At 38.8% G+C, this 21,565-nt stretch overlaps 5 protein-coding genes and 1 non-coding gene across 15 annotated transcripts, besides 2 other annotated features; 3 read left to right on the forward strand and 3 right to left on the reverse strand.

Annotated features, from left to right (window-relative positions):
- The first annotated feature begins 14 nt into the window (after positions 1–14).
- Lcch3 (Ligand-gated chloride channel homolog 3) lies at positions 15–3,439 on the forward strand. Its single transcript, NM_206746.2, has 8 exons — positions 15–162; positions 920–1,138; positions 1,242–1,413; positions 1,482–1,663; positions 1,727–1,884; positions 2,291–2,794; positions 2,861–3,082; positions 3,142–3,439. Exons 2-8 carry the CDS (start codon positions 1,062–1,064, stop codon positions 3,315–3,317), a joined length of 1,491 nt encoding a protein of 496 aa, NP_996469.1. The 5' UTR covers positions 15–162; positions 920–1,061; the 3' UTR covers positions 3,318–3,439.
- Positions 1,697–1,992, reverse strand: asRNA:CR45000 (antisense RNA:CR45000). The gene is made up of 2 exons (NR_123928.1): positions 1,936–1,992; positions 1,697–1,866 (listed from the first exon to the last, which is right to left on the reverse strand).
- Positions 2,095–8,777, reverse strand: Ranbp16. Of its 6 annotated transcripts, NM_001201667.2 has the most exons (17): positions 8,511–8,585; positions 8,053–8,448; positions 7,760–7,989; positions 7,432–7,531; positions 7,156–7,371; positions 6,954–7,100; positions 6,217–6,896; positions 5,852–6,144; positions 5,233–5,792; positions 5,027–5,165; positions 4,891–4,968; positions 4,764–4,825; positions 4,568–4,707; positions 4,382–4,501; positions 4,251–4,312; positions 4,083–4,168; positions 3,624–3,994 (listed from the first exon to the last, which is right to left on the reverse strand). In NM_001201667.2, the coding sequence occupies exons 1-17, from the start codon at positions 8,511–8,513 to the stop codon at positions 3,974–3,976; spliced, it is 3,333 nt and encodes a 1,110-aa protein (NP_001188596.1). In that variant the 5' UTR covers positions 8,514–8,585; the 3' UTR covers positions 3,624–3,973. The 6 variants fall into 6 exon arrangements, with proteins under 6 accessions (NP_001188595.1, NP_001188596.1, NP_001285308.1 ...); NM_001201666.2 differs by lacking the exons at positions 3,624–3,994; positions 4,083–4,168 and adding an exon at positions 2,095–2,746; NM_001298379.1 differs by lacking the exon at positions 4,083–4,168 and having other exon boundaries at positions 3,624–3,840; positions 8,511–8,777.
- Positions 8,778–8,935: 158 nt separating this feature from the next.
- Positions 8,936–9,085: a mobile genetic element.
- A 319-nt stretch (positions 9,086–9,404) lies between these two features.
- On the reverse strand, positions 9,405–15,361 carry Stim (Stromal interaction molecule). Of its 4 annotated transcripts, NM_206747.3 has the most exons (9): positions 15,310–15,361; positions 13,668–14,150; positions 12,501–12,664; positions 11,709–11,941; positions 11,229–11,344; positions 10,986–11,158; positions 10,327–10,918; positions 10,205–10,252; positions 9,405–9,684 (listed from the first exon to the last, which is right to left on the reverse strand). In NM_206747.3, the coding sequence occupies exons 2-9, from the start codon at positions 14,008–14,010 to the stop codon at positions 9,668–9,670; spliced, it is 1,686 nt and encodes a 561-aa protein (NP_996470.2). In that variant the 5' UTR covers positions 14,011–14,150; positions 15,310–15,361; the 3' UTR covers positions 9,405–9,667. The 4 variants fall into 4 exon arrangements, with proteins under 4 accessions (NP_996470.2, NP_523357.2, NP_001245703.1 ...); NM_078633.4 differs by lacking the exon at positions 9,405–9,684 and having other exon boundaries at positions 9,811–10,252; NM_001258774.2 differs by lacking the exons at positions 9,405–9,684; positions 15,310–15,361 and adding an exon at positions 13,142–13,245 and having other exon boundaries at positions 9,811–10,252; positions 13,668–14,162.
- Positions 15,362–15,986: 625 nt separating this feature from the next.
- Positions 15,987–19,359, forward strand: CG8924 (uncharacterized protein). Its single transcript, NM_132863.4, has 3 exons — positions 15,987–16,542; positions 17,282–18,200; positions 18,260–19,359. Exons 2-3 carry the CDS (start codon positions 17,362–17,364, stop codon positions 18,963–18,965), a joined length of 1,545 nt encoding a protein of 514 aa, NP_573091.1. The 5' UTR covers positions 15,987–16,542; positions 17,282–17,361; the 3' UTR covers positions 18,966–19,359.
- A 447-nt stretch (positions 19,360–19,806) lies between these two features.
- On the forward strand, positions 19,807–21,159 carry Rrp47 (Ribosomal RNA processing 47). 2 transcript variants are annotated; one of them, NM_001298381.1, is made up of 2 exons: positions 19,807–20,238; positions 20,307–21,159. In NM_001298381.1, exons 1-2 carry the CDS (start codon positions 19,966–19,968, stop codon positions 20,511–20,513), a joined length of 480 nt encoding a protein of 159 aa, NP_001285310.1. In that variant the 5' UTR covers positions 19,807–19,965; the 3' UTR covers positions 20,514–21,159. The 2 variants fall into 2 exon arrangements, with proteins under 2 accessions (NP_001285310.1, NP_573092.1); NM_132864.2 differs by having other exon boundaries at positions 19,888–20,238; positions 20,307–20,797.
- A 392-nt stretch (positions 21,160–21,551) lies between these two features.
- Positions 21,552–21,565: part of a mobile genetic element that runs on past the window's edge.

Consider the following 21,565-nt stretch of genomic DNA (forward strand, 5'->3'; position numbering starts at 1 on the left):
ATAAGCAATTATTCATTAGATAGATATAGATACTGTGGGTGCTCGCACGCAGTTCGCAGCAGTTCGAGGCTACGCGTGAACGGACCAAAGGACCAAAATACAAAATACAAATATACAAAAAAAAAAAAAAAATACTGACAGAGACGGAAAAACGAGAACGAGGTGCGAGCGGGAGAGGGAAGCGCAGCGATAAAGTGATAAAGTTTGCCCATGCGTTTGTCAAATCGCGTTTTATTGCTGGCTTTGATATTGATATGGCTAAAAAGGGCAAGAGGAACAGGAACTGGTGCCCCAAATGCATAAGTAGCTTGAATTGTTTGCATTCGATTGTAACGTCGTGCCCCAAAATCAACATAATGCTTTTGTCTACCAAAATCGGCATCTTTTTTTTTTGTTTGAATGTGCAAGCTTGCATAGAAAGCATCATTTAGTGTTCATTTAAATACTGGTGTTTTTGATTAATAGTTTTCATTTAAAAAATATCAACTGGCCCAATAGTTGTTATGAAAAGCGAGACCTCGAAAAATGTGTAGAAATGGGTAGAAAAACTAAAAAAAAAAAGTCGGCATGTAACAAGGACACTCGCCTGGCGTTGCCACCTTGTTCAGGTGTTTTAAGAACTGCAATTAGTTTAAGGACATACTTATGGTGCAATTAAATTCTTCACAATAATTGTTTCGCTTACGTTACATAATAGAACGAACTTAAGAACAGTGCATCCGATAGGATTGCAGTGTATACAACTATTGTTGTAATTTTATGTGCATTTCATTTATACCCAAAACCATCGCTGAAGAATTCGCGATTTCATTTGTTCAGAGATTATACACAAGTGCTGAAGAATTCGCGGCACAGATTTGCTGTTTTTAATTATACCTTGTGCATTACTATAAAACAACGAAAACCTTGCAATCCACAGCTTTTTGAAACATGCCAGGGTAAGACAGCCAGAGATGCCTGTGATTCTGCTACCACGATGCGAGAACAAAAGCTGGAAATGACAGCGCAATCGATTCCAAAAAGTTGAGACCCAACAGACGACACAAGCAAAAGCTGTCAATATGACATGTTTTACGCGCGTCGGAGTATCCTGTGGCCTGTTCTTTTTCCTACTGGGCGCCCAGCTACAATTGATTCGGTATGTGATGTTGTAACTTAACTTAACCAAATAACTGGGGAATTTCAAAATTGAAATGTTCTAACTGTACCTAATACCTAAAATTTCGAATACATTTTTCCAGATGCATTCGAAAGGATGTACTAGCTGGCCGCCTTGAGAACGTCACGCAAACAATATCAAACATACTGCAAGGATACGATATTCGACTTAGGCCCAATTTCGGAGGAGAGCCACTACATGTCGGCATGGATTTGACCATCGCCAGCTTTGATGCCATATCAGAAGTTAACATGGTAGGTGTATTCAAGACTCTTAAAGGGTAAAAAATAATACTAATTGAAATTTGGTCATCGAATCCTAGGATTATACGATAACAATGTATTTAAATCAGTATTGGCGCGACGAGCGTTTGGCATTTAATATCTTTGGACAATATTTCGACGATGAGAATGATGATGGCATAAGCGATGTGCTGACATTATCCGGAGACTTTGCTGAAAAGATATGGGTACCGGATACGTTCTTCGCCAATGACAAAAACAGGTGAAGTAAAACCCATGCTTTTCGATTTTTGTTCTTTTAATTTTCTAAATTATTCGGATTTAGTTTTCTGCACGATGTCACCGAAAGGAACAAACTGGTGCGACTTGGCGGCGATGGAGCTGTTACTTATGGCATGAGATTCACCACGACCCTCGCCTGCATGATGGATCTGCACTACTATCCATTGGACTCGCAGAATTGCACTGTGGAAATTGAGAGCTGTGAGTAGACTCCTGAACTCGTTTGGTTGTCTAGAAATATTATTTACTTACCTATTTAGTTGTTGGATTTACCTGATATATTTTATGATAGTTTAGGACTTACACAAGATTTATTATGTATTATAAACTAAGACAGATATGCTTATAAATAGGTATCAAATTAGCATTCCTTTCTACATATGTAGCTAGTATAACACAGAAGACAATTAAAACAATTCCAAGACAGATACAGACAGGTTAAAGATAGTTAAAGTTAAAGGTTTCTATAATCAGCTCGATCGAGTAAAATCTTAAGTTTGCGAGTATTACTATATAACTTATACTATAATATAATATATAATAACCTATTTTTATCACTAATATCTAAAGTTTAGAAAAGTGTGTAAAATACTTTTAACTATTTCAGATGGATACACGGTCAGCGATGTGGTCATGTACTGGAAGCCAACGCCAGTGCGCGGAGTGGAGGATGCGGAGCTGCCGCAGTTCACCATCATTGGGTATGAGACCAATGACCGAAAGGAGCGGCTGGCCACTGGAGTCTATCAGCGCCTCTCGCTCTCATTCAAACTGCAACGGAATATCGGATACTTTGTATTCCAAACTTATCTGCCCAGCATTCTGATCGTAATGCTGTCGTGGGTCTCGTTCTGGATTAACCACGAGGCGACGAGTGCCCGGGTTGCATTGGGCATCACCACGGTGCTCACCATGACCACCATTAGCACGGGTGTTCGCAGCTCACTGCCGCGCATATCGTATGTGAAGGCGATCGACATTTATCTGGTCATGTGCTTCGTTTTCGTGTTCGCAGCCCTCTTGGAATACGCTGCCGTTAACTATACTTACTGGGGCAAAAGGGCTAAAAAGAAAATAAAGAAAGTCAAAGAATGTTGTCCAGGCAAGATCGGTAGGTCTACGGTCTAAAATTCGTTCAATATATACCAATTGTTTAAACCCACACCCATGCCCACAGGAAAGAGTGAAAGATCCGAGACGTGTTCAACGACAGAGGACATTATCGAGCTGCAGGATGTTCGAATGAGTCCTATACCATCTTTGCGAAGAGGTACCTACAATGCCACCCTCGACTCCATCGGCACCGAGACCATGAATCTAGGAAAGTTCCCCCCAAGTTTTCGAATAACTCGTAATTATGGCACCGGACATAGCCAGCTTAGACGTCGCGCCCAAAGGGGTATGTTCTACTTATATGTATTAGCTTATTGTTAACTAATATTGAAATCCGATTTTAAGGTATCTCAACCCGCCCACGCATGTTGCACGCCCTGAAGAGAGGTGCCTCTGCTATTAAGGCAACCATACCGAAGATCAAAGATGTCAATATTATTGACAAATACTCCCGAATGATATTTCCGATCAGTTTTCTTGCGTTCAATCTTGGCTACTGGCTGTTTTATATTCTGGAATGATATATATGTATAATGTGAACGAGTAATTAATTCCCCTAGCAACAGAACCATGAGATCCAAATACGACTTTTTATAACCTCCATAATAAAGATTGACTTCGCCATAGTATTTGGGCGTACCTGAATCATTAGCACGACGCATTTTTATGCTTCTCCTCCCACCCACAGGTGTATAAATGTATAAGTGTATCGAATGATGGATAAATGTAACTATTCTGTTTAATGATCATCGATACGGAAATGAGCAAATTTAAAATATAAACGTACGTGACACACCCGAAATTTCCATTGAGAACGCACTGATTATCAGTTTCTACTGTTTACTACTCCGAGTCGCTTATAGATAGTCTTACGTCTAGCGATTCTATATATATATAATCCTGCATCCATTGTCAATCCGCTCCTTCAATTCAATCGAATAACCACCAATGCTCCTCGAGCTCTCCGTTAGCACTAATGTGGCGAGGACTCAGGCTCACTGGGTTCGAATCCACCGTCGCACATTGGTCGATCACACGAAAACGCTGGCCAAATATCCAAAAATCAATATTAAGACCTCAAGTATTTTCGGCAGTAGTATATATTATAATAAATAAAATGAATGAAAAACTGCAGAAAGAAAACTTGTATAATTTGCCATGTAGAACACACTGCACCCTAAATGCTCCATTTTCGTTTCTGTAGGAATTTACTTATTAAGTTATGTAAAATACTGTCGGAAAAATATAAAAAAAAAAAAAAAAAACTACTGCACAACCGGACATACCCGAACCATGGAATAATGGTTCCCGGAATTCTCATTTTGCTCCTCTGATGAAGAAGATGGGTTTGTCGCGATGTAATCAGCACCGCCTATGTAACTTACAAATTAGTGATAGTTTACAATAACATTTAAAAACGGAACGAACTAATAATAATAGGTAAAACTACACACCTGCTGTGGACTTTGGCAAGTTGACTACATCGCGCCGAAATGTTGACATATTTTGGGTGAATCTAATAAATAAGAGTACATGATTAATATTAATGCAACATCAGATGGACCTATGTAAATAACACACGCACTTTTCTTTGTTTTTGCTGGAAACATTTCGCTCAATTCCGACCATTAGATCATCGAACCATTGCGCCATTGTCTGTTGCTTTTCAATTGGTTGAGCGCAGATAATTCTGTCCTTCAACGATCTAATACAATAATACAAAAAGACGGCATTAGGTCAGGTTACATCGTTAGCTGTGAGTTATCCTTACCGGTAATAGTCCTCATAAAGCAATATGAGAACCAGTAATGGACGTGACATCGACCACTGATTTCGACAATCCTCTTGCAAAACGTTGTTAAGTAATGACGACATCATACTCTGCAGTAACTCAGAATTCATTTCAACAACCTGTGAAGAGATAAATAATTAAATAGAGCTCCGCGTTCATTTCTTTTCATACAAACTTTTAAAAACTGCACATTTTCTTGATTTAAGCTACGGAGCTTTTTGTTTGGAAATGTGGAAACTGCAATAAATTTATAAAGAATACGTTTCAAAGACATACATTGAACATGTAGAACATGAGCTTACCTTTCATCTGGAGCTGTTTAAAGATGTACGAAACAATACTATCCAAAATTGTGCAGCAACTTATATAAGTGGCGGAGTCTGAAATTGAATATGTGTTACTAATATATTTAAATGCTACCTTTTACTGTGGACACACCTAATGCGGCCAGTCCTTTGGTAAGACTTTTCAAAATGTAAACGAATGCGGCTGGCTCCAATGCAGCCAAATAAGAAACATGATCTTGCGATAAACAATTTAGTAAGTTGTAGTAAGCTGTTGATAATTTGGGATATTCCTGCAATTATACAAATACAAATAGTTTTAAAACAAATAAACCACTTTATCGAAAAGTAGTTACTCACAATTAAATCTCTTTGTTCTATGGTGAGAATCAACTTGGCGATAATATTGAGTACACTGTCCAATGTATCGTCTCCGTACAATTTGAATACTCCACAATTGACATAGTTACCGCCAAGTGAGTTCTTTAATATCAAAAAGCATATGGCAATTCCCTTTAGTCTCATCGGGTAAAGTCGTTCCCTTGGAACTTCCTGGTGCAGAATGCGATTACCGTATATACAAATAAGTTTCGAGGCCTCGCGGAATAGGAGAATGCCCATGGGGCTGGATACATTGCCTGCCAGTCTTTGGGTGCGGCAATGCACCAGCTCGGCAAACAATTTGAGAATTGGTGTCGTAACGGCAGGATCGTGAGCCCACAGGTCCATCGCACGCAAGAGTATCGGCAAATAGTCCGCATAATATAGCCATTCAAAAAGCATGGTATATTGAATGCGGGCGTTGAGCGGCAGTGCCAATCCACGAAGGTCTCGAGCCAAACCAATAATGACCTTCTTAGCCTCTTCATTAGAAAATATGTTATTGTCCATCATCACTGAGCCAAGGGACTCGAATTGATCTAGTTAAAAAAAAAGAGAATGTAAGAATTGTATAGGGCATTTCAATTCGCAAACTGACTCGTTAAGGGTTCCAAAAAATTGTAGAATCTTTCTTCATCCTCGCCCAAATCGAACATCAGTAAGCGGCCCAATGAAGTGTAGAACATGGTGCGACATCTCATCTCGCTCAAAGAGGAATTAGTTCCTAGGAATGGGAAATGTTCGCTTGTGTGATGTGTGAGCATAAACTGGACTTCTTCTAGACGTGCCAGTTTGCGCACAGAATTAAAATGCACAGAAAGTTCGGATAATAACATAAGGGTTTTGGTGATAATCGACTCAGAGCGTCCCCAAAACTTTAAATTTGTAATGCTGAAAGATATGGGTTAAGTTATGGTTTTAGGCCGATTGAATTTGAAATATGTACATATAAATACTACTTACATTTTGCGATTAATAAAACTTAAAAGCATTTGCTCGTCAGTCAGTCCAAAAACTTCGCTAAGTCTCTTGTTCAAATTGGCTTTCTGTGCCTGCTCGCTGCTGTGCATTTTTCGGACCTGGTCCAAAAAGCTCAGTATCGCCAGCTCCAGCTTTTCGCAACCAGCTTGAGGCAATCGAGCATCGGTGAGGGTCATCAGTTGCAGGACTCTTATCACTAGCTCCGCGTCCATTGTGTCATGCTCATCGCTGGTCGCGACGGTGAGACGACCCACTATGGCCGACCCGATTATATACACCAACCACGTTAGTTGTAGCTCATGTATGGTAATATCTATGCTATTGGCGTTAGGTGTCTGCAACAGATTCTCATACTCTCGGGCCTTCTGATCGAAATGCTGGACAAGAAGATTACACGTCTTGTTGTACTCGCACCTTTCGATTACCGACAATTGTTCCAGCTGTTGCTGCACCATGCAAAAATCGTCGAGTGGATCATCTAAATTGTCACGGATAATTACAGGAACAGCATCCAGGCGCGATTCAATATACGCCTTAATAACCTCCGGCGTGTAAGTACCTAGCAAATGCGGATCCGGCGACTTAACATATGGTACAGACGCAACCATACGTTGCCAAAGGGTGAGTAAGTAATGTACACTGTTCGGTGCAAAAAGCCATAGCTGAGGGTAGAAAATTCGTGTTAGATTTAACCAGGCCCACAATATTTATGTACATACGTGCAGGGATTCAACAGTAAACTTAGCTATCAGTTGAATTGCTTCTGGATAACATGGCACCGCTATAAGTTCACCCAATTGATAATTAGACTTAAGGCGAGCCAGCAAACGGCAGAACTCGTGATAGTTATCTGGGTCACTCAAGCCCTGTAAGAAATCGTTAGCGAAATATGTCTAGGATAGCGTTTCGACGAGTACTTACGTGCAGAGTTGTTAAAATATCTTTGACTCCTTCGACCAAGTGCGTTAGAAATTTTGTTCTTTCAGAATTATTAAAAAGTGAGCGACGCACAGATGTAATTTGAACCAGGCAGGATATGGAGTAGCTAGCTAAACCATTGGGCAAAATTTGATATAAATCAAAAAAGAGTTTAAGTGTGTTCGAATCTAAGAATGCAGGACGCCAAGCTGTGGGTATCTACATACAAGGTCAATTTAATAGAGAATCCAAATATATTAGTTGCATTTGCGTACATACCTGAACGTTGTTCATATCATCAGCAGATTCATCTGTCGAACTGCCAATGAAGTCGAAGCTCAGACAATTCTTCGTTAAACGTAAGACGTGTGATATTAACCTAAAATAACAAAAACAACAAAAAATAAGTAATCATGTAAAAGCATTGCCGAGTAGTAATCGTGCCCTTTTTAAGTTATAATTAGCTGTGGGTCACCTTTCTGCTTAGCTTAGTTAAAAATTAAGCATTGCTAAGCATATGCATTACAACTGACGGACGGACGGACGGACTAAATGGCAAATCTTATTCAGACCCATTGGATATTATACTACATCATAGTTAACTCACGCTTGCTGCGACTCATCCATGAAGCTTATGTTTTTGCTGTTATCACGGGCCGAGACCAGTAGAGAGCAGGATAGCAAAAAGGTTTCTAGGAGTTGCTGGTCCCGAAAAGATGTGGCTATTTTGCGCATTTTGGAAAAGGACACCTGCACGTCCATCTCGACAACTGAGTTCATCTCACACACCAGTTGTGATAGAATTTGGACGCCAATGGTGCAGTGCTCAACGGAGCCCTAGAATCGATTAATCATTCTAGTTAGAAATAGTTCTTTAACAACAAAGAATATGCCGGATACCTGCAAGAACTTCTTGACATCTTCCAAGAGGTTTTGGAAGACCATTTCCTCCTTGTACGAATCGAACCATCCGTACTTTGTGAGCTTCGCCAGCAGACTGACCAATGCCTGGACAACGAAGTGCTGCAGATTCGGCACAGTGGCCAGATAGTTGAGGGCATAGCTGCGAATGTCGATCCGCTCCTGTAGACTCAATCCCTGAATGAGTTTGGTAAGTGTGGAAGCGGCCAGCAACTGGGCGTAGCTGGAATCGGCTCTTTGCAGCAGCAACTGGCATTTGGGCAGCGCATCCTGGCTGCTTACGAATGTGACTAGGGCTTTTTCCGCCTCGGAACGAATTCTGATGTCTGTGGCTTCGTAGAGTTGCTTGCACAGCACCTCCAGTTGTTGTATATCCTGTGAACGAAATTAATTCGCTTATGTGTACTTACTCTATGTCAGCAAGGCGCATTAAATACCATACTATAACGCTGAACACCGCAATTCGCTTAAAAATAAACTTGCAAATTGTGGAAACAAACAAACAAGTGTGACCAAGGCATCCAAGTTTAAAAGAGTCGCGGTATTCTTGCACTTGTTGAACTGCGACGCAGGAACGGAGTATTATCTTGGTGGCGAGTTTTTGTTGGCAATCAGCGCTTTGCTGATCGACCAAAGGGAAAACAAAAGATTTGCTACGTCGAGACTTGTGTCGATATGTTGAAATTTGGGGCGAATGTGAGATGAAGTAGTACAGAAAACTACGTGGTTGCTAAATTAAAATAGTTTAGCCCAGCCTAATAATACTAGATTTCGTGAAAAGTAGAAGGAAGCGGTTCACATTTTTAATCTTGTAATATTTCTATCGATTGGCCAAAAAAATTTCACGCCCACACTTTGAAACAATTTTTATGATTTTCTTATTTTATTCCCCAATATCTATCGATATCCAAGAAAAATGATCTAATTTCGCGTTCGCATTCACACTAGCTGAGTAATGGGTATCTGATAGTCGGGAAACTCGACTATAGCACTCTCTCTTGTTTTAAATTACATAGAACTTTATAACAACTGGAGCTTCACATTTTCAAAAGATTCCATCCGTTCCCTTCAGTTGTTCGATGTGAGAGTATTGCATTATGCGAAAACTGCAGGTCTGCAACGTTTCGCATTTATTAAAAATACCATTCGTTCCAAAACACTCTGCTTATAGCATCGCATAATAAAGAGGAGATGCACCGAATACAATATACACTTTGTTGGAACTAAAACAATAATTCATAAGAATTCTCACAGTTGTTATCGATCACATTTCATTTTATTTAACTTAAAACAATAAAAATTTTAAGAGAATAAGCAATGAGAAAGAAGTTGGGGGTAAAGTCTAAAAGTTTATTCGAATCAAATCAATAATAATTTAGTAATGTTTTTCTACGGAATATGGATCGGGTGAGGTGAACATACTGCTGGTCGCCAAGAGGTTCTTCAGTCATCCATACGCATCTGTGATCAGCTGATTGCCAATTAAAAACTCATGCCAAGGCATAAGCTTTGTTAATCGGAATATAAATAAAAAGGGCGAGGATCGAAGTTAAGTCGGCTCGTAGGACCAGTATAGTGTGCCATTCTTTGTCCGTTATGGAATTCCAAAACCTGTAAGCACGAAATGTTAGAAACTTAGCTGCTTCCGCCTTCAGAAGTGAACTAAACAAAACAAAAGGCCTGCCCACGAAAAAAGGTTTTTTGAAATTTGATAAACAAATCAATACTGGCCCCATTAATACTTTATTTCTTTATTTAAATAATCCACTAAGTGGATCACCATTCATAAGTTCATTGTTACGTACAAAACTCAGTATGGTTTTATAGTATTCGTTGTTTTTGACAAAAAATTAAGTAGATGACATTTTGTATACATCAAAAATAAAATGGATATATTACAAATATAAAGATTAAAATATCATACACACACATAATGTTATATGACCTTCATTAATACAGTAGCTTAATGTAAAACAGATTTCATTCAGGGTTCAATAAGCGGTTTTATAATTTTATTTAGTTCGTCAAGTAGTATGCTTTTCTGAAGAGCTGGGTTTTATTGTCCTCACAGACCGAGCGCACAAGCCTTATTCCGTGGCAAGCAGCGAAAAGTTCTCAAAATTCAGCTTACCTTGTATGGACTCATCGTCCAGGTCTTCGGTGCTGTTGGTAATACGTGCTGTCAACAAATGATAATGAATTATTATTTAAGTTTGTACAAGTTATTATGTATGTATATATTTATATACGCACCTCTAGAACCCTTGGTTGAACTCATGCCCATGGAACTTTGTAAGCCCCCATTTCGACCGTACAGAACATTCTCCAAGTAGGGCAGACCATTGTTGTTCACAATGTTTAAGCCAAGGCACGTCTCGATTTGCTTCCAGCGATGCAGTCGTTCTTGCAGCTCGTTTGTTACATCTCCGAGGGCATTCCGTGCCTCAACAATCGACCGATCCACATCATCAATACTCTTTCCGTGCGTGGAAACGAACGCACCCACCAAACTTGACCGTTTCTTACGCAATTTCTCACAAGCCTCTCTGGCCGACTGTAGCTGCTTCTCAGCCGACGTGCGCTTCTTCTGATGATTCTTACTTTCTAGTTCATATGTGTATTGAAGCCATGATTGCAGTTGTGGCGGCGGTGACCAGCAGTTGTCTACTAGCTCGAATTCGGCGCGGGACAATTCGTTGCGCAACATCTCGATTTCCTTTTTCAGCTGCTGAACTTCCAAATCCGAGTTCGATGAACTGAGAGTGGGCGCTTCTTTTAGACGACGCTCCAAATCTAGTTTTTCTGTTGCCACATTTTCCTGCTCCATTCTGGCCCGTTCTAGTTCCTATAGTAGCATTGAAGCAATGCATTAGTTAAATAATAGCATTAGTTAATAATTACTTAATACCAACCTTCTGCATCTCCTGTAGACTTTGCTCAGCCCTCTGCAATCCCTCCATATCCTGGGCCATTCGACGCAGATGCCGTTTGGCATTCTTATTTTGCTGATAGGCGTACCAACAACCAATAATAGCACTAAGCAACAGTGTTACCAATATGTAGTCTTTCCAGCGGGTACCAGTTTCTATTAAATGACAAATAAATATATATCCAATAAGTACTTTATCTATTCTGTAAGACTATAAGCTTCTTACCTCGCGGTGGCCCAAACAGAACCACATCCATTGCCTTCAATGAGATTTTTTGTTTGTGTATAGGGTCTTTGATGCCAAGTACATTGCCAACATACTGAAGATTATTCACAGCCAATCTAAAACGCCGAAAATAGTTGAAAAGAATGTGAAATGCATCAAGTAATTAATTGTTAAATAACTACAATTTTAAAAATTTATCAACTTTTTCCAAAAGAATAAGTAGTTCTTCAAAAGTAGAAGACACCTAAGGGAAAACATAGGATTAATTAATACATTTAAACTTTGGCTTGCCAAAGATAGCTTCCTTTCTTGATTTCTACAATTGCCACAGGGTTTTAAAGTTTTTAAAGAGCAGTAAAACAACCTATAGTTATGGATTATGATGCACAACTTATTTATAAATGGGACAATTGAACTTGAAATCATTAAAATGATGAAAACCCAACGCTGAACTCAAATTAAAAATGATTTATAGCCTACCTTGGCAAGGCAGCGCCAGTAACCTTGTGTAATTTGAACAGATCAACGTATTGCGGCAGCTGAACGGACTGAGCCAGCCAATCGGTGGTCTGCTCGATGGTCCAATTATGCACCTCCGATCTGAGCCAGGCCTCCCAAAGTTCTTTGACCGATATATGCATATCGTCATTGAAGTGAAACGCTTTCTGCCGCTTTTCGTAGCCCGAGTCGTACTTCAATTCCTCCCGCAAAAACTGGAAAAATTCGTTTAAAGATGGGAAAATAAAATAAAGGATGTGAAATGTTGCAAATTTAAAATTGATAATGAAAGATGAAGTAACAAAGTGTGTTCCTACATTAAAGGTCATACTGAATGAATGAGTTGATTTTAAACATGAACGATAATATTATATTATATATATCTGCCTATAGTATAGGTTGACCAGTTAATTGAGATCGGGCTGGTAGTTACTAATTATAATAATCTTATCGAAATTACTTTTTTTTGAGTAACAAGAAAGGAAGCTCAGTTCGGCAAGCCGAGTTTGATACATCGTTGTAATATTTAACTATATACACATTTCAATGGAACCAAATTTTAGATAAGTATACGTAAAATAAACAACATTCTTTGAAAAACAAGAACGCACGCCTATGATACTGCTCATTGAATGATAATAATCTGAATAATGAAATTTCTATATGCTTTCTAGTGTATAATTTGTGTCAGCTTAACGAGCAGCGATTTCTAGTCATGGAAACATGATTCTCATATACTTTGGACTTTCGGTTCAAATAACTTTTAAAACATACGTCATCGGACTCGCTCAGATCGATGTTTCCATTATCGTCATCATCTAGCTGACGATGCAAGCTGGCAATAGCCTCCATGCCAAAGCGATCCTGAACACTTCCACTGTAGCAATCAAAATCATCAGCAGCACACGCTCCATCCGCTGAACCACTTCCCATGGAACCTGTTGAAAGTGCATCGGTTAGCAAAATATATATAAAAGAAGCTATTACATCTAATCGAGAAGAGGCTATTTAAATCAAAACATAATAATACATACTGTTCAAACCCGTCCATCAGATGATAGCTAGCGAAAGTGTGTTAAAACACAACAAAATAATAATGAAAAGGTGGTAACTTTGGCGAGCCAAAGTTCAAATACCGATGCAGTTAGAAAAGAAAAAGTGCAGGTTGTTATAGTCGTTCGATTTTCCCACAATTTGCAATCTTGTCCTAAAATCGCCCTGAAAATTCCCATATAATATATGGGCAACGGAAATTAAACTATGACAAGTATATTGCTGAGCTCCTACAAAACGAATACACATCGAGTATAAATTTAACAAAGATAAGAAATAGAAATCAATAAAAAGCAAGAAATTTCGGAATAAAATTTAAATCACTTCCAAAAAAAAAAAAAAAAAGAACAACGAAGTTTTACCAATTTGGCCAGATTGTCCTATATGTAAATAGTCCGATCGTTCACATGGCAGCTACATATATGAAATAGTCGTCTGATCTCGGCTGTTTCGACCTATATACTACCTGCAATAGAAAGAAGACTATATTTAAAGTTTCAACCAGTTGGCTTCAAAATGGAGTGACTGGTTTGTTTAACAACGGACAGACAGACAAACATACGGACATGCTTATATATACTATAACTATCTACTTTACAAGATTGGAATATTCGTCGCGGCGTTGCAAGCGTCTGGCCAAATTGATTGATAATGACCCGCTGCAAGGGTATATCAAGTTCAGTAACTATATAAATATATATATACATGGGCTCTAAATATCCTTAAACATGCTTCAAATCTACCTTATAGTAACGCAGAAATAGCTCACAAATTGGATGCTCTTCTTAACTTGCAAGCTTAAGCTTATGCATAGACTTAGTACGTGCTATTAATGACTGGTTTTGGCAGATCCCGATTAGAAGGTGCTTTGCCTCGTGCGCAACTTACTAAATTCATTGCTGACAGCCTGGGACATGGCCTCGCTCAGAAGATTATATGAGCTCCTGTGCAGATTTTGCGCCAAATGAGTGGAGTGCTCTCCGCCGCTTCCGGCGTGCGATGCGGCAATATGGGTGACATGTTCCGATTGCGAATTGTGTAAACTCTGACCAGATTCGTGGGATGAGTGACGTTGTGAGGCAACATTGGGATTTTGCTTATACTGATGCTGTGTGTTGTGTCGATTCGAATCGACTGATACTGTGTGCGGGCCATGATCTAGCGTACTTATGCTCTTCAGCACACAGCAGAAGAATATTAAAGAGTAGTTCCAAATGGTATTCTTTCGCATTGTTACGAATTGTGTGCGGACTTCTTCAATACAAATTATCGCATATGTCTCCTTTAAATCGGTAAATCGGCTCGGTTTCTTATAAGTTTACAAATCAAATTTGTTGCTCGCGAAAGTCATAGTTTTCAACTGATGATATCCTGCAATGATATATGAAACAGAGATGTCAGAAATGTGGCAGATCTAGATCTCAACTTAAAAACTTAGTAATATGGGGCTGAGTAATACGCAAAGAGTAAGCTTTTTTTGCCCTGTAAAGTATATATATGTATTTCTAATCAGCATGCAGTTTCGGGAGTAATTATGGTATATTTCAGGGATCCTCTTAACAAGTTAACAAGCTTTTTATTGTTATATTGCAATCTTTGTCAATGGATCTTTACATCTGGAACCTTTTCTCTCGACTTTATAACGCATATTCCATATTCTATTAAATTCCATAGTGACCGAAGCGTATAGTACGTAAAGAAAATTGATTAAATAATCAAGCAAATCCAACTGTGTGCGAAAGTATTATTGCATTGGCCAATAAATAAAGATTTACTGGGCACAGACTTACGAGGCTTTTATTTGTCAATGAGATTCAGTTTTAGGGGTCTTTAAAGATAACCGCCTGAGCGCAAATTTACTGAGAAATGCAAATATTAGGGAAACGGCATGAGTAATAAAATGGTTGAGTTTTCGGTTCGCCAACATAAAATTAATTTTTGGGCAGTTATTTTAGATTTGGATTTGCGTTTTTGTTAACTAGTGTAAGTTTAGCTGCGGATGCTGTAGCAAAACATTTTCGACACCTAACTAGACTTATACTATCATTCTGATCTATTATATTATACCAATGTGCGTTTTACATCTGTGTAGTTACAATACATTTGGGATAGTTTTTGATCTCCAATTTGAAACAAATAAATGCGTAAAATACAATGAATTCCTACAGATATCGTTGCAAAGACAGCACATAACGGTACATTTAGATGGCAGCAGTAAATGGATTCAAAATCATATGCAAACCTTACTGTGTAACTGTTTTCTTCATTTTTTTACAATATTTTTTAATATTAGACATTGATACTATATACGAATGTAGATATGTAAGTTGTGGAAGGCATCAGCATTTGTTTACTTCTAAAAACGCAGAAAACTGGGAATTTCAACAATGTCTGGTTGGATCCGGCTGCGTTATGACTGCACAATTTACAATGTCAAAGCCAAGCACTTAATAACCACACATATGCGGATGCCCAATGGTAAACTTCCATAAGTTTTTTTTAGACCTCAAATAAAAATAAAAGCACTCACCCTAAAATTCCCGAGTCAGTTTGGGTTGAACGGTGTGACCAGTCGACTGAAAGCGAAAAATGTACACTTCAAATTTTAAGCTGCAAACACTTGTCATGTAAGAGCTATTGTATATTTTGCCGAATAGGTTAAAGTTTTTGTATGCAACATAATATATTAGCAAAAGGACAATAGAAGAAATATATGCAACGTATAATAGTGATACATACATTGTAAAGTATCCGTTAATACACTGTTTCCACTTTTTAGGGCATTTCGATAATTACCGATAATTCTTCAAAAATATCCTGTAACGGCCTTACCTCAAATATTGATTTGTATTTTCTATTCTATTATTTAATATTTATCCTGTTAGCTTATGGTTGGCTTTTTCACATTTAAAGATCGATATGCTTGCGTTCGGCAATTTTCGCTTAGTGGATATAAAAGCGGAACGACTGGAATTTTTTCGCATATGAAACCTGTTATCCCACCGATCCCTATCTATATTTTAATATTTCAATATAAATAGTTTTGTTTCCGCGATAATTCAGCTAAAAAAAATTTTATCGATTGCATGCATTAAGTAACTGAAAAATTAACAACAAACTTTAATATAAAAAAAGCCCGGTACATGAGAATCATTTACTCAGAAACGCGTTTATGAAACGCTTGCAATTCCCAGCAATTATGCCTAACGCGTAGTTTAAATAACAATTGATTGCTACAGAAGCAGACAGCGCGAAAGACAATATTAAGTTTATAATTTAAATATAGCTTGAAGGCAGAGTTAAAAAAGGCAGATACTCAGCGCATAACGTGCAAATCGATTTGGCACTTTAATTTGCCGTTTATTTGTTTATAGTCTGTCAAAACAAACAGTTGTACATAAAAAAAGGAAATATAATCGCGCGCATGCAGCATTTCTGGTTAAAATAAACATTAATAAAGCAACGAATTGAATGGGACTCACGGACAACGATGAGGGATTGTAAATAGAGACATTGGTTAATGCCTGAAATGTACATATTTTTTTGTGTTGTGCACGATTTGATGCAAGAATAGTGTGTATTTTTAAACAAGACTCCGGCGCTGATACATTCATACATAGCTCACGCGCACAGGACATACAGTCCTAACATAAAATTCTCGTTCGTTTTCACGCCATCGCATCTATTGTGTTACATAGCGCCCAAAAAACGAGAAGTAAAGAACTATAATCAGCGAAGTTTCGGTTCCTTGGCAAACAAACAGGTATGTATTCAGATTCGCAGGGATGCGTACATGTATATAACGCGTACATTCAACTGTTTACATCCTTATTACTAAATATAGAAGTAATTCCAATTGTGCAAATCGCTAGTGGAGGTGTACATATGTATTTATGCAAGCGTGCGTATGTATGTGGGTACATAAAACATGGCAAGTGAAAATTCGCATGGTCTTCTCCTCAGTTTCACACTGAGGACATTATTTATTTGGACGATTATCAAATGTAAATAAGCATATACCTCTGCACCTGTATGTACGCTCGTGTGTTTGTATGTATGTATGTATATACAGTGGTCAACTGCTAAAAAGAAAGCAAATAAAAACTTAGGAATAACGTAACTGTCATGCAAAAACAATACAAAAAAGTGGAAAAGGGACAATGCTATTTTTAAACTCATATATTTGGCTAAAATATTCTTTCTTTTAATCCATTATTAAATGAAATGCAAATATTAATGCAATGCAAAAAAAAGAAGTATCTTTTTTTTTCATATATCAAAAATCAAACAAAAGGAGTTCATATAATATATATACTTAATATGCAATACAATATTTTTAAGGGAAACCTACTAGAATTATGATGTCACGAGAAAGATTCGGTCAAATTACTTGATCCTTATTCTTAGTTCATTCAAGAGAGTCGAATTTATGATATATTCGAATTATTGTCTATTGACGATAGTTATAATTTATCCTGGAATTTACCAACACTCTATTGCAGGATATACAAGGATCTTTAAATGAGCGATAGCTTCGTAAACTCAGGAGCACAGTAAAGGCGCGAACTATATTTTGAGTACGATGAGCGGCGCTACACAGGAATTTTGTGTACGCTGGAACAGCCATTTGGGCAGCATTGGAGCTGCTTTTCCGCAGCTGCTAGCAGGCCAGAGATTCGTGGATGTAACACTCGCATGCGAAGGCCAACAGGTGCACTGCCATCGTCTGGTGTTGGCCGCTTGTTCCACCTACTTTGAGGCAATACTAGCGGAGCATCCTTGCAAGCACCCGGTCATCATATTGCCCAGGGAGATCAAGCTATGGGAGATCCAGGCGCTTGTGGACTTCATGTACAAGGGAGAGGTCAATGTCACGCAAGCCGGTCTTGGCCAGTTGCTTCGCTGTGCCGAACAACTGCAGATTCGCGGTCTATACGGCTCTGAGGCACCGATAAACTACAAGAAACTCCAGCAGGCGAGTCTCGAGGCTGCTAAGGATCCAGCTGCAACCACAGCGCGAAGCTTCAAGCATGTGGACAGCGCGGAAACGGACGATGCAGCCACTAATTCAACCACCTCAACAACAATGACCACCTCCTCCGCTCCACCGCTACCGGTTAACCATCAGCAACCCACAGTATTGAAGCGCCAGAATCCCGATGCTCGGCAGCAGCAGCAACAGCAGCAGCAGCAGCAGGTGCAGCAGCGACCCCAGATAAATGGCAGTAATGCTCAACAGCCATCTAAGGCCACCTCTACGAACGTTTTGGGCAGCCACTCGAATGCACCAACCGAGGATGACTCCGGCGACGAGGTGCCGAACAATTGGAATGCCTACGGGGAGCAATTCGATGATTGCAATATATCTGCGCAAGCCGTTGACAACAAAATGAATGTCCACCTATCCCTGCAGCAGGCGAGGTTTGTTTTTGCATTAATATGACAAGTATCTCTGGATAAATATATATATCTTTTCACAGGATGCAAATGCAGCTTCAGCAGCAGCAATACTTGGATTCAAATGTTGAGGACGACCACAACTATGTGGCCGCTCATGATGAAAACAATGACAGCAGTTTTGCGACAGGAGTGCCATGCGGATCCGGGCTATCCCTCAGCCTTGACACTGATCTCGATACATCGGCCAATACTTCCGGAGGACTGAGCCATAGCTCGATCGATGGTTATACTTCATATAAGCGCGTTCGACGTTCAGAAGCATCTCTAGCACAAGCGGCCAAATGTGTTTCGAAGGGCGAGACATTCCAAACTGTCAGCAATATGTTCAATATTCCTGTCTCAACCATTCGTTTCTATATGGCGCGAAAAGGAATTCTTCCGAAGCGGAAACGTGGACGTGGTGCTTCCCATGCCGGAAACATAATAATCACAACAAACTCAGGAAAACTCTCAACCGTCCCAGCGAGCATAACTCATCCCCCAGCCCATCCGCATATCCACACCAATCCCCTTCCTCACACGCAGTCTCAGCAAATGTCCATGGACAGCCTACATCTCAAGGCGGGCATCGCAAATACCAGTGGCAGCAATAGTCCGGCAACTGCAACGGCAACGTCTATGTCACCATCATTTGATATGGCCACAACAGGTGATATTGTGCCTTTTCACCTCCATAGCGATGCGGCGGCATTCAAACTCAACGATCAGAAGCTGCACATGATCTAACCACGCAATTTGCCAAGTTGTGCTGTACTAGTAGGGCGTGTATTAATAGAGAGGGATTTCCAAGCAGTAGCTGCTTTCTTTCATTTCGGGGTACGCATCGGCTCGTGTGGGATCTTTAGTCATAACATAGTCAACAAAATACAATTTATACATAGGTTTACTTAATTACGCTTTGGAGATGCCACAGTTTTATCCTTGGTTGAAAAACTCTTGCCGTTCAATCATTATTCATTTTACTTTGGCAATCATAAGAAATTACAGTAGATGTATGCTATCAACAAGGATTATGACTAAAAACTTGCGTAAAAATTTCAATTATGTTTCTTGTCGCCCCAGTACTTTAAGGAATTACTGTATTGTTAATAAGATAAATAAAATCGACCTGGAAACTTTTACTGGGTATTCGTGTGATTGCAAAGATAAGATGAAAATTTATAATAAACTCGAAGGTCGTAAAAGACATAATCATAATGCTAACAGCTTAAACTAAATAATAATGTAAAGTAATTATTATTGGTCAAATACATCCGATCTATTTTAAAACCATGTACTTTTCCTACAAGAATACGCAAATCTTCAATACTTGCTTACAATTACTCGGTTTGTTTGTTTGCTTATTTTTTTTGGTCATTATAACAATTGGCCATAAATGCAAGAATCCCAATAATAAATTACGTTGTGAAAGTATTATTAAATACATAAGTACTGTGTACGAGATGATTGGGCAATAAAAGTTTAAATGCATTCAAAGTAACAACAATTTTTTTTTTGCTAAATTTATTATTTGAAATTTGTACTGTTACTGTCAATCATTTTTTTTTTATATTTGTACATATGTATGTAGATTAGCACAGTGCAGGCGCAGAATGTTGAAGTGGAAACGGCGCTTTTTGAATACTTCTCATAGAATCTATTTCTTTTCATGTTCAATCAACGGTCACACTGTAAGCCTAAGCCAGATATAAACATTCGCACGCGATTTTAATTCCATTTAAAGAACATGGCTCAAGAAAATCAAGCTGTCGACAATGGACTGCCCTGCAACGCTTACCTGGACACAAGCCTGCGAGAGGACGAAAACATGCAACACATCCTGAAAACCTTTTACAGCAGCATCGAACTCCTGGAAGCCGACACGGAGAAGGCACTGGCGCTACAGGCAGAACGCACATTGAACACAAATGAACAAATAAAATTGGATAGCTACCTTGTGTACTTGAACAGCACACTGTTTTTCATATACCTGAAACTGCAGGGTGAAGATGCCTCAAATGTGAGTGCAATATATACACAATACACAATTCACATGGCGACAATTATCATTTAATGATTCCATTTCAGCATGCTGTGATGCACGATTTGCGTCGTACAAGGGACCTACTTGCCCGCGATAAGAAAATAAACGATGCTCTAGCGGCGCCAAGACTGGATATGCCCGCTGCCAAGCGATTTATCGCAGCTGGAACCCACACACGATTTGTGGACATGAACGGAGTTATGGTCTCCGAAAAACAATATAATAAAAGCAAGCAAGAAACTCCCAAATAATTAAAATCACAAAGTGTTGATTCTATAGTATAGCAGCCTAAAAGGATCATTTGCCTTTGTTTCGTCGTTACGCTAGACAATGACAGTTGTATTAAAAAATGTATAGAAAACACGATATTTTCTTACTGAACCATCCAAAACACAAGCGTCACAAGCAATCGACTCATCAAAGAAGTCAAGTTAGTACACCTTAATGAAACTGGGTTTACAAACTGAAACTGTTTGTTTTTTAAATGAATATCAACAACGTTCTGTATATGAATAAACTAATCTAGGTAAAAATGAAAACGAAGAAAAATGAAATCAGAATTATTTGTATGAATATGGCAGCATTCTGCCATTTATTCTGGGCTTCCTAGATTCCAAGACCGCGTCGTAACAACGTCTTCCCCCAATGTTTATCGCCAATTTTTTGTGCATGCAGGACAAAAATGATTATATGTACCTTTTCGACGACAATTCCTTCCTGTGGATAAGGCCAGTTGGAGAGGCACAACTTTCCGAGGTGCTGGACCCTTCGCCCTTTCGAAGACTACAGCAAATCTGCGAGGCGTCCCACCCGCAGGATTCCTCGCCTTTATTGTATAAAAAGCTCCTGCGTACCGTTCGTTCGTCTAGCTCCTTGCCCCATCCTTTGTCATGCCCTTGATCAGTCAAGTCAAGACGGTATAGATTCTATCGCCAAAAGGTGCTTCAAAATCTGATACTGCTGCTTACCTCATAGATTAAGATTTTATTGTTGGGACTCGGCTTTCCAAATGATATATACAAAAACAAAAAAAAAAAAAAAAAATGTTTGGAGCAAATCCTAAAGGTGTCGTTTCTGGAGCACATTGAGTGTAAATGTCAAAAATAGTATTGAAGAAGATCAAAGTTCAAATCATTGACTAATTAAAAATAGTATTGCATAGGAACAATGTTAAAATATCGCCTACTTATTATCCAGCACTTAAACAAGATACTATATACATATGTATATATATTTTTTTAAATTTCTTTAATGCCTCTTTTAAATTAGGATATAGTTGATTAATAAATCAATATTAACAAGA

Source organism: Drosophila melanogaster, chromosome X (genome assembly GCF_000001215.4).
Source record: "Drosophila melanogaster chromosome X".
Classification (NCBI taxonomy): domain Eukaryota; kingdom Metazoa; phylum Arthropoda; class Insecta; order Diptera; family Drosophilidae; genus Drosophila; species Drosophila melanogaster.